General features: G+C 42.6%; 1 protein-coding gene across 1 annotated transcript in view; it reads left to right on the forward strand.

Annotated features, from left to right (window-relative positions):
• The window catches only part of ELAVL1 (ELAV like RNA binding protein 1), a 96,443-nt gene that overhangs the window by 70,178 nt on the left and 13,810 nt on the right, over window positions 1-12,455 (forward strand). Inside the window, exons 4-5 of the mRNA XM_084614784.1 lie at window positions 4,650-4,803; window positions 10,462-10,687. Of these exons, the coding sequence (XP_084470910.1) occupies window positions 4,650-4,803; window positions 10,462-10,687 (380 nt within the window). The remainder of the gene's footprint in view (window positions 1-4,649; window positions 4,804-10,461; window positions 10,688-12,455) is intronic.

A 12,455-nucleotide genomic window follows, 5' to 3' on the forward strand; every position in this document is an offset into this window, starting at 1 on the left:
AGCTATGACATGAGATTGCTTGTGGTATTCGTATAGGACCACAGTGGAGTGCCGTTTTTATGCTTGGGGAAACCAGCACTGAATGTTAGGATCACATCATCATGCACATCTGGGGTGATGAGCAGTGGCTGCAGAACTTTCGGATGAGGAAAGCCACATTCATGGGACTCTGTGATGAGCTCGCCCAAGCCCTGCAGCACAAGGACACAACAATGAGAGCTTCCCTCCCAATGGAGAAGTGCGTGGCAATCACACTGTGGCAGCTGACTACTCCAGACTGCTACTGATTGGTTGCTAATCAGTTCGGAGTGGGAAAGTCTACCATTGGACTCATGTTGACTGAAGTGTGCAGGGCCATTAATCGCATCCTGCTCTGAAAGATGGTGACTCTGGGTAACGTGCATGACATTGTGGATGGCTTTGCACAAATGGACTTCCCTAACTGCGGAGGGGCGATAGATGGCACGCATATTCCAATTCTGGCACCAGACTGCCCAGCCACCGAGTACTTTAATCGCAAGGGGTATTTCTCAATGGTTCTCCAGGCGCTTTTGTGGATCACGCACGCATCTTTTGGAACACTGGCCTGTTCAGGAAGCTGCAAGCAGGGACTTTCTTCCCAGACCAGACAATCACTGTAGGGGAGGTCGAAATGCCCATTGTGATCCTGGGAGACCCCACCTACCCTTAATGCCGTGGCTTATGAAGCCATACGTGGGGCAACTTGACAGCAGCAAGGAGCAGTTCAACAACAGGCTGAGCAAGTGCAGAATGACTGTGGAGTGTGTTTTTGGCCATTTAAAAGCCCGCTGGCGCTGCCTCTATGGGAAGCTGTTCCTGACCAATGACAATATTCCTGTGCATATAGCCGTGTGCCATACGCTTCTGTCAAGGCTGATTCCCCATTCTAGCACTTTGAGCGCAGAAGGTAGGGGCCTGCAAGGATTCTAAAAATTAATACTTGTCACCCCATGCTTGTTTTAAACTCCCAAGGTTACAGCTTTGCTCTGACCTTGGCTCAGTAAACACTGCCACCACCCAAGTGAAAAACTGCCTCTTGCAAATCCCGGAAAAACTCACCTGAAGTTTTCCCTAAGGCCCCTTGGCTTTTCCATCCCTCCCTTGGGAAAGCTGAGAGAGAAAACAAACAAAAGGGAAATCCAGCTGTTGCCACCAGCTAATTGGTTTTGTGTCTTAAAGGGTAAGGTCTGTGCATATGTTTTTCAATCAGGTTTTTTAAGAGGTAAATTTTATTAAAAAAGAAGAAAGGAAACACATCTGGAAAATCAGGCTATTGCTTGATTTTATAAAGCAACTGGAAAGGGGTTAAACACCAGGAATGGCTCCCTGGAGGCCAGCTTAACGTTACAAAAGAAAACAAAAATATCTGAGCTTATCACAGAGGAAATCCACAACCCAAAATAGAGAAATAAATCTGATCACATCTATCTAAACATTCCCTGTCCCAATGAATCCTTCTAGGTATGGAAGATCATTTTTCATACATGGTTCAAACTTTACACAGCATTCCTGCTGTCCCTGTCTCTTCAGCCAAGAGAGAACAACCAGAGAGACAAAGGGAAAGCTTTTTTTCCCATTTTTAAAAAGTTCTAGCCTTCCCATTGGCTCTTTTGGTCAGGTGCCCACTCCCTTTCCTTTACCTGGGGGACGTTGTTAACCCTTTACAGGTAAAGCAAGCAGAGAACAGCCACCAAGAGGAACTTAATAGCTAACTGGTTGGCTGGGTGCCCATAAAAGGGAGCACCCCCCCTTCCTCTCCCTCCCTCCCCTGCTTAATTTATCACAGCTCCAGAATATTTGTTAAGGGAAGGGTGAAAACTTCACTCAGGGTTGTACCACAGAGGCTCAGCACCTGGAGGCTGAGATTGAACAACCAGACACCAAGGCTATTAGAGAGGCACAGTGCAGGGCCATAAGGATCAGGGATGTCTTGAGGCAGCAATTTGAAGCTGAAAGCCACTAATATTTGTTGCTATGCTCAGGATTGCAGTGCTTGTAATGCTTTTAATGCTCGGAGGTGACTAATGCACATGATGCAATAAGGGGATTTAACATAATTGTATGTTGTTTTGCAGTGCTCTTTTTGCTTTCAGTTAATAGAATAAAGATTGCTTTCAAACCATCACAATTATTTTATTAAAAGGAGAGTCAAACAAGCAAAAATTAGGAGTGGGGGATGGGGGAAGGGAAGGTCCCAGGGGGAGGAGGCATCCCAGGACAGCTAAAGATTTGAGTATGTCCAGGGATCATATCCAGCCTTCTCCTTTGGAGTACAATGAAGTAGGTGCTGTACTTCAGCAGGGCCAAACTGCAGAGGGATGGGTGTTTGAGTGCTGTGTGTAGTGGGAGTCCACAGTGCTGGACTGTGAGGGGAAGGAGTGGAATGCTGCGGGTATAGACTTGAGCGAGGAGGTTGATAAGAGTGTGTTGGCGATGTCTGGGGAGTGCATGGGAAAGAGTTTTGTGACAGCGGCTGTAGGGGAGGGCGGGCGCGCGCAGAGTTGCTCGGTTTGCAGAGCTAGTATTGCCTGGAGCATGTCTGCTTGGTGCTCCATAATGTTTCAGAGCCGCTCCGCGGCTTCATTCTGGCGTGCTGTGTTCTCCTTTTGGTCCCTCTTCGCGCTGTTTCACCACTCCTTCAATTCCTGTTTCTCGGCGGTGGAGTGCATCATAACATCACGCAGAAAATCTTCCTTAGTTTTTCTTGGCTGCTTTCTAATTCTGTGCAGCCGTTCGGCCGCCAATAACAAAGAGGGAGGCTAGGCTCCCAAGGTCATCTTTGTGAAGTTTAAACGGAACATTTTACAGAAACAGTATTGTTTTCAACACAGACAACACTAATTCAGTGATTTAAAACAAAGCCAGTACTCTCACGCACCTGTCACTAACTGGCTGACCCCAGGCAAGCACACACAAGCCAAGCCACAAGACTCCCAGAATGGTGAGTAGCCACAGGGGCAGGGTAAATCACTCGTCCTGGACCCTGCTCTATTCTGGGCATATGGCTCTTGGAGAGCCAGCACTGTAGGGGGGGCCTGATAATCATTCCTGTCCCCACACTTTCCACAGGATGTGATCATTATGGAAGATATCTCACGGCTGAGGGTGAGCAGGGAATTAAGGGAGGGGTCTTCTCCAAGCCTGCGGCTTCCTCCCTGGTGCCTGTGCAGCTAACCTGTGTGCAGCAATGGTCCCCCCCCGCCCCCCCCCCCCCCGTGATGGCACAGAGCGTGGGAAAGTGACCATTAATGGGGCAAGAAACAAAGCAGCTTTACCGAAGAACCTGTGGCAGCGGATTGCCCAGTATCTCCACGAGAGTTTCCTGAAGATCTGAGGCAGATTCCCATGAAGTGAGGGAGTCAATCAGCAGGCTGTTCCGCAGCTGAGACTAGGCATGCAGTGGGAGACAAGCCTGCTTACTGCAACCCTCCTGCCCCCAACAACTCGCTTCAGCGATTCCCATAATCAGATCCACTTACCAAGGGCCTCCTCTCCTGTTTGTGCTTTGCCAGTCTATGACAGTTGTGACTGGCTAGCCTCCTCCAGGGTAGAAAAGAGCTCCTGGCTGCATGCATCTCTGGCCTCCTAGTCATCCTCAACCTCTGGGTCCCCCTCCATGTCCTTGTCCAAGATTTCCTCCTCCTGGCTCGGTCCACTCTCGACTGGCACACGACCCACTGAAGTATCCACAATGGTCTTCACAGTGGAGGTAGAATCACAGCCGAGTATTGCGTCCAGCTCTTTGTAGAACTGGCAGCTTGTGGGGGCAGCACTGGAGCGGTGGTTTGCCTTCTGTGCCTTATGGTAGGCATTCTGCAGCTCCTTCACTTTTACCCTACACTGCTGCGTGTCCCAGTCATGTCTTCTTTCTGTCTTACATTGTGAAATCTGTCCATAGGTATCATAATGCCTACGAGTGGAGCACAGCTGGGTCTGGACAGCCTTTTCTCCCCAAATGCTGATGAGGTCCAGCAGCTCAGCATTGCACCAAGCGGGGGATCCCCTGGTGCATGGAGCAGGCATGGCCACTTGGAAAGATACGCTAAGACCAGAAGAATTTACGGGGTGGGGATGAGGGTTGGTCACTTGAGGGCAATAGAGTTCAAACTGATGACCAGAGAGGTGAGAACAGGCATTGTGGGACACCTCCCGGAGACCAATCGCAGCATTGTAATCAACCATGGTGTCTATAGTGGTACCGCAGTGCTCTCTCTGGTGCAGAAGGATCTATGCCTCTCGTTGGAGTGCTTGTTTTTTTTAAGCGCTCCAACTGTGCAGTTTCTGCGCACTAAGTGGCTTGGCAATGTGTACACTTCGGGAGTTACAGTGCAGAAAGCTGCTTTACTGTGCAGAAACTTCCCAGTGTAGACAGGGCCTTGGTTTCATTGTCAGTAGAGTCAAATAGTGAAGAGGATTGTGTATCTTCTTCTTTTTTTTTTTTTTTTAAATCAAACACAAAAAAACACTTTTGTTGCTTGCTTTTTATATGCTGGCAATCTTTTTTTCCTTTTATGAAACTACTGTAGGAAAATTGCCTATATTACAAAAGAAGGATTTTAGGTGGGTGTCTTAAAACACAGCAAATCATTCATGTAATTTCACATACCATAAAAAAATTTCTCTTGAAGGTGTCGTACGCTCGTCCAAGTTCTGAAGTTATCAAAGATGCTAACTTGTATATTAGTGGACTACCAAGGACAATGACACAAAAAGATGTAGAAGATATGTTTTCACGCTTTGGCCGCATCATCAACTCGCGTGTACTTGTGGATCAAACTACAGGTATGCACAGTGATGTTAGATATTAAGAACTTGACTATACAGGATACACAGAAATGTTCATTCTTTCAAAGATTATTGGTGCTTAAAATTAACTTTTAATTTTCCAGGTAATTTTTATATATGTTCAGAAACTAATTGTTGAATTTGGTATTGATCACTATGTCCCAGAAATATAGAACTAGAATGGCAAACATCCCTGTTTTGGGGGCTTTTCTGAAACACATGACTTAGAGTCCATTTTGTAGATTATTCTCTGTAAATTGAGAATGGTATTAAAAACACAGGATTTATACCAGATCAGATCTTTACCAGATCAGATCTTTGGCTATACCAGATCAGATCTTTGGTCTGCCAAATTCAGTATCTTGACCCCACCAATTGTCCATTCCTGGTGCTTGACATAGAACAGTACAACTATCTGATTATGCAGTACTTCATCACTGTAGAAGATCAGCTTGCAACCTGAAGCAGATTTTGTTACCTTTACTTTTTCACAAGGGAGGCAGCATGGTACAGTGGAGAGGGTATAGGATTGGGATACGAGAGCCCTGAGTTCTATTCCCATTTCTGCAGCTGACCTTAGGCATACTGCTTCACCTCTGTACCTCTGTTGGGCAATGGGGGCTTGTCAGGTGTGTCAGGTAGCCTGCCTAAGAGAATGAAAACTCCAGTTTCAACCCAAGAACATCTGATGTGGCTATCTGGTTTGCAAAAGTTGTGCCAATCACACTCTGTGAGTCTGCACTGCCGACCCCAGCTGCTGGACAAGGAGAAGCAAGAAAGCACTTTTCACAGATAGCTATTATTTAGCAGTAAAATCTAGACTATCATTTTATGTGAGAGGATAACTTGTTCGTTAAATACCTGTAATCAACTTGAAATTGATCTTCATAATTTCTCATTGCACTTTAGTATATCTGGAGTTTCTCAAGGTCCTTTCCAGTTACTGCTAACCAAAAGCTTTATCAACAAGCTTCACAAACTTGCTAACTGTTTTCTTTGTCACTTCTGAATATACTGAATGAGATTTAAGAGAGAAAGTTACGATAAATATGTCCAATTTTGGTCCCCCCCTCTACGGAAGAGATGTGAACAAATTGGAGAGAGTCCAGTGGAGGGCAGCAAAAATTATTAGGGGGCTGGGGCACATGACTTACGAGGAGAGGCTGAGGGAACTGGGGTTATTTAGTCTGCAGAAGAGTGAGGGGAGATTTGATTGCAGACTTAACTACCCAAAGGGGGGTTCCAAGGAGGATGGAGCTAGGCTGTTCTCAGTGATGGCAGACGACACAACAAGAAGCAATGATCTCAAGTTGCAGTGGGGGAGGTCTAGGTTGGATATTAGTAAACACTATTTCACTAGGAGGGTGGTGAAGCCCTGGAATGAGTTCCCTAGGGAAGTGGTGGAATCTCCATCCTTAGAGGTTTTTAAGGCCTGGCTTGACAAAGCCCTGGCTGGCATGATTTAGTTGGGGTTGGTCCTGCTTTGAGCCGAACTAGATGACCTCCTGAGGTCTCTTCCAACCCTAATATTCTATTATTCTTTGAGCGTTGCTTAGTTCAACACTCAGGTCAGGAATAGCCAAAGTTAAGGGTTGCTCACACAACCTTAAGTTCCCTGCACTCATGGCAGGACTAAGTATTACCTAGACCATTCCTCACAGGTGTTTGTCTAACCTTCACTTAAAAATCTCAAATGATGGAGATTCCACAACCTCCCTAGGCAATTTATTCCAGTGCTTAGCCACTCTGACAGTTAAGAAGTTTTTCCTAATGTCCAACCTAAACCTCCCTTGCTGCAATTTAAGCCCCTTGCTTCTTGTCCTATCCTCAGAGATTAAGAAACAATTTTTCTTCCTCCTCCTTGTAACAACCTTTTACATGCTTGAAAACTGTTATCATGTCCCCTCTCAGTCTTCTCTTCTCCAGACTAAACAAACCCAGTTTTTTCAATCTTCCCTCGTAGGTCATGTTTTCTAGACCTTTAATAATTTTTGTTGCTCTTCTCTGGACTTTCTCCAATTTGTCCACATCTTTCCTGAAATGTGGCGCCTAGAACTGGACACAATACTCCAGTTGAGGCCTAATCAGCATGGAGTAGAGCAGAAGAATTACTTCTTGTATCTTGCTTACAACACTCCTGCTAATGCATCCCAGAATGATGTTTGCTTTTTTTTGCAACAGAGTTACACTGTTGACTAATATTTAGCTTGTAATCCACTATCGCCACCAGACCCCTTTCCATAGTACTCCTTCCTAGGCAGTCATTTCCCATTTTGTATGTGTGCAACATATTGTTCCTTCCTAAGTGGAGTACTTTGTATTTGTCCTAATTGAATTTAATCTTATTTACTTCAGACCATTTCTCCAGTTTGTCCAGATCATTTTGAATTTTAATCCTATCCTCCAAAGCCCTTGCAACCCCTCTCAGCTTGATATCGTCTGCAAACTTTATAAGTGTACTCTTTATGCCATTATCTAAATCATTGATAAAGATATTGAGGTGAACTGGACCCAGAACTGATCCCTGCGGGACCCCACTCATTATGCCCTTCCAGCATGACTGTGAACCACTGATAACTACTCTCTCAAAATGGTTTTCTGACCAGTTTTGCACTCATCTTATAGTGCTCCATCTAGGTTGAATTTTGGAGATGGCAACTCATGAAGGATTACCCAAGTGCACCGTTTGAACCCTAAATGACATTAACTGTATAGCTGTCGCAGGAAATATCTTGTACAGATTGTACAGCTAAGTTAGCCATGCCATGTGCAGCACAGCCTTCCTTCCCTTTTAAAATATGGGTAAAAATTACACGTGCAGACCTTTGCTAAATAATTGTACAAAAATGTAGTTTTCTGATCCTCATAACTTGGACCAGTCAAAATAATTTTTCATCAGAATAGTCGGATGCGCCTCATTCTCTTGCCAAATTCCAGCTTTCTGCTCCCAGTTGTTTTGGAGCAAGATCTGTCCAAAAATAGTCACATTTTGATAATGGAGGAGGTTCCCCCATGCACTCGTTCTCCTTGTAAACAAAGACAGTGAAACTATTTAATCTGACATCCCCTGAAATAGAGACCAGTCCTAGAAAACTTCATTCCAGTGTGTAAAAGTTTCTCAAAGTTGAGTATTTGAAAACAGGGGCTTCTCATAGAAATGGCCAGCCTTTTCAATTATAGCTGTTATAAATGTTGCAGTTGTCGTGTTGGTCTTAAATACTGGCTCTTATAGTGCCTCATTAATAACTTTTCTGCACTTTAAGCAACAGCTGTGTATTAAACTTGGTTGTCACATAACCAATTTTTAATCTTTCTCATGAGAAGACCTTGTCCCTTAGGATGTAATTCTTTATTTTTCCTGTGTAGTTTCTTCTCCTATGTCCCATAGAACAGTATGGACAATGTTAATTTTAGCAAACCTGTATATAGTGCCATAACTTTACATGGTCTTTAGAGATTAAAAGATAAGGCCCTGACCTGAAGTGTTTACAAACTGAATTAGACAAGCATGTAATATGAAGATAAACAAGAGAAGGGAAATTGAACAATGTATTAAAAATAATAAAAGTCCAAGTGCATTTATACAGCAAGTAAATTATAGGTGATCTATTTCAAATGGTAACTTAGGTAGGGCAGGAGAGAGGACTAAAGGAGCACAGCACAGAGTAGAAGAGAAGTGAGACTGCATCAGACTGGTATAGTGCCCGCTGGAAGCTAGGAGATGCAGCTGCTGTGACCCCCTTTGCGAGGATATAGTGTGTTCTTCCTCCCCTAGCATAGGAATATCTTTTCTGGCTGGAGCAGGGGGTATGTGGGAACATAACCAAATTAGATCTCACTAATGGTCCATCTGGTCAAGTCTCCTGTTTTTGACAATAACTGGTACCAGATGCATGAAGGTGCGAGGAAACCCCCAAATGGAAGATCATAGAGTAACATAACATGTTCATGGCACTGCTCCTTCACAGCTAACTGGAGAGGCTAGTGTCATTGTTGGTGCTACCCAAGTGGAGTCTTTACGCTCGGGAAAGAACAAGAACATATACCTAACTCAGGCACTTCAAAGCTACACAGTGTTTCCTTAGTGCAGAGACTAAGGTAAGGGCCATGCTCTGTTTCAGTCCCATGTACTTAAAATCATCAATGAATGCGGCAAAAGCTCCTGAATAGAAAGGCTCTGAATGCATCAAGTAGAATAATGTAACCATAACTGTACTAGGAAGCGGGAGATGTGGATTCCACCCAGCTCTCACATTCACTTGCTTCGTGACCTTGATTACATCACTTAAACATTCTACGCTTCCGTTTCCTCCATCTGTAAAATGGAGATAATGCATACCCACCTTTTAAAAAACATTTTCCAGTCTGCATATAATAAATGCTATATAAATGTTTCAGACTCTTATTGTTACTATACCTGTGCACATTTATTTTTAAAAAAAGGGGGTGGGGGAGGTTCAGAGAAGAGCCAGTAGAACGATTCTAAGTCTGGCAAACCTGCCTTAGAGTGAGAGACTTAAGAAGCTCATTCAATGTAGCTTACCACCATGAGGGTTAAGAGATGACTTGATCACAGTTTATGACTGTTAGGAGAAGATTTCTGATACTACAGGGCTCTTTTATCTACCAAAGGCCTAACAAACTCCAGTGGCTGAAAGTTGAACCTAGACAAAATCTAATTGGAAATTAATTGCAAACTTTTGAAAGAGAGTAATTTAACCATTGGAAAAACTTCTGAGGGGGTGTGATGGAGTTGACATCAGTTGAGGTCTTTAAATCACAATAGGATGTCTTAAGAGAGGCTCTAGCTTAACCACAAATAAGGATAATCTAGTCTGACGACCTGCACAATGCAGGCCAGAGAATCTCACCCACCAACTCCTGTTAACAAACCCCTAACTTATGTCTGAGCTATTGCGGTCCTCAAATCATGATTTAAAGACTTCAAGGTGCAGAGAATCCTCCAGCAAGTGACCCGTGCCCCATGCTGCAGAGGAAGGCGAAAAACCCTCATGGCCTCTGCCAATCTGCCCTGGAGGAAAATTCCTTCCCAACCCCAAATATGGCGATCAGCTAATGCACTTGATTTGGGTGAAATTCTGTGGCATGTGTTCAGCAGATCAGACTAGACAATCACAATGGTCTCTTCTGGCCTTTGAATCTGTGAAATGGTGTGTCATCAGCATGCATTCATTTCCTGTTTGGAAATTATTTTTCAGTTTTAGGTCTCTTGATATTTTGAGTAACAGAACTGAGCAAAAATAAAAAATGATTTTTAGCCCAATAGTCACCTTGCATTTCTCCTTTGAAAACGTTTTAGTTGATCTGAAATATTTTTCATTTAATGTCAATTGACAGTGGGTTTCCTAGAACACTTGTACTTTGTACAGTTTTTGATTTTTTTGGACTATGAACTAACATGTTATAAATGTGTTTTGCTCCACCATCATCATTATATATTTGAAGTAAATGTGCTCATTTGTGTTTAATTTTGTAATTATTTTTAAATATTTTGATTTCATCCTGTTGAAGAACCACCAGTAAAACTGTAGAACTTAAAGCCATGACCTTAGAAGTACTTTAATTTTTGTTTTTTCACTTGGAAAATTGTTTTGAGCTTATCCTTAATGCATTTTTTGTTTGTTTGATTAAAAGGTTTGTCCAGGGGGGTCGCTTTTATCCGGTTTGACAAAAGGTCAGAAGCAGAAGAGGCAATTACAAGTTTCAATGGTCACAAACCCCCAGGTTCCTCTGAACCCATTACTGTGAAGTTTGCAGCCAATCCTAACCAGAACAAAAATGTGGCACTGTTATCACAGCTGTATCATTCACCAGCTAGACGATTTGGAGGGCCAGTTCATCACCAGGCGCAAAGATTCAGGTATGTTAGGAAGAATAATCCATTTAAGGCCTATTCTGTCACACTCATTTCCACTGGGGAAAGTGTTGCACTGTTTCAACTGTAAAGTAATAAATATCTTTGTCCTAGCATGTGTGAATAAATAATAATGCACTGTGTATTTCTCTGTGTGTGTGTGTATCTAAAAATTGCTCAAGTAGAGTATGATCAAAGTAATAACCTATATAGAAAACTGTGTTGCAACTAATCAAGTAAAGTTTCTAGTTCCACAAAGTAGTACATAGTGAGAAAGTGTATGAAGTGTTGTAGCCGTATTGGTCCCAGGGTAATGGACCAACTTCTGTTGTCATTGTATCACACCTTGGCAGGCTGATATTTTAACAAGACTTGTAATCTTGTCAAAGAACTATATCATGTTTGTCTGACAACATATTTTCTCATTAAACCATATTGATTGGTGTTAGTTATACTTAGATCTTCTAATTCTTTAATGTTAGAATCCTTAATAAGTCATTTCATTATTTTGCTGGGAATCATTATCAGGTTAATTGGCCCATAATTATCAGTCATCCTGTTTTCTGTTTTAAAAATATTGACAGTCCTGAAGTTTCTCCAGTTTTACAACATTTTTATTAAAAATTAACATCGGTTGTCAAGTCTTTTAAAACTCTTAAATGCAAGTTATCTGCACCTGCTGATTTAAAAATGCTTAATTGTAGAAGCATCTTCCTTAGTTACTTCTGGAAAAGAAACTATTTTATCATTTTATTTTATTACCTTTGCTTGAGAGGTGATTAAGTATCCTTTATGTTGAGTCTAAGAACCTTAATTTTTTCGCGGGTTTCTTTAAGGATCTTCTTTTTTAGTACATTTCCCTTCTTTCCCTCCTCAAATGTAGTGTTACTGTACTAGTTTTTGGTGTGATCCTTCCCCCAAGGACATTGAACTTAGAACTATTAAACAATTTTTATTAGTTATTTGTACTGTGGTAGCACCTATGAGCCCCAGTCGTGGACCAGAATTGCACTGTGCTAGGCACGGTACAAATACTTAATAAAAGAATGATCCCTGCCCTAAAGAGTTTCTAATCTGAGTGAATTATAATTGTGTTATTTAAAGGTTGTGTTACTTAAAGATTGAACAACATTTGTGTGTTTAGGCTGTTCTCAGTTTAGTCCTCTTCTCTTATGTCCAGGACTAAAGTTTTTGTGTCAGTCCGGTGTAATGAAGCAATGTCTTGACACAAGTAGTAGTTGGAGTCATCCATGTTCTCAAAGCTCCTGCACTCCTCTGCACTGCACTTGGAACTGGTCTTAATAATTAATGGCATGTCATGGTTTTCGTGCTGCTAATGTGGACATATGCCCCAGAAGCTTCAGTGCTTCCACCTCTTGAGTTGACATCATAACATGGGGCACCTAGTTGAAGGATTGGATGAAAACAATTAGGACTAACTTCGGCTAAGGGATGTGAAGGAATCTTTTGAGACCAGAGTATCTTCACTGTGAAGCAGAGAGGTAACAAAGCCCATAAGAGGATCCGAGGTTAAATCCACCCCCTTTATTGTTGGAGGCTTTTTAAGACTCAAACTGAGATACCATATTTGTAATGCGACCCATCTTTAGGTATCTGGACAATTTTATCTTATTCTAGAGACAGGGTGGGTGAGGTAATATCCTTTAGTGGACTAACTTCTCTTGGTAAAAGACACAATTTTGAGCTTACACAGGACCTGAACAAAAGCTTTGCAAGCTTTTTTTCTTTCCCAAACAGAAATTGGTCCACTAAA

Source organism: Lepidochelys olivacea, assembly GCF_965140295.1.
Source record: "Lepidochelys olivacea isolate rLepOli2 genome assembly, chromosome: 25".
Taxonomy (NCBI): domain Eukaryota; kingdom Metazoa; phylum Chordata; order Testudines; family Cheloniidae; genus Lepidochelys; species Lepidochelys olivacea.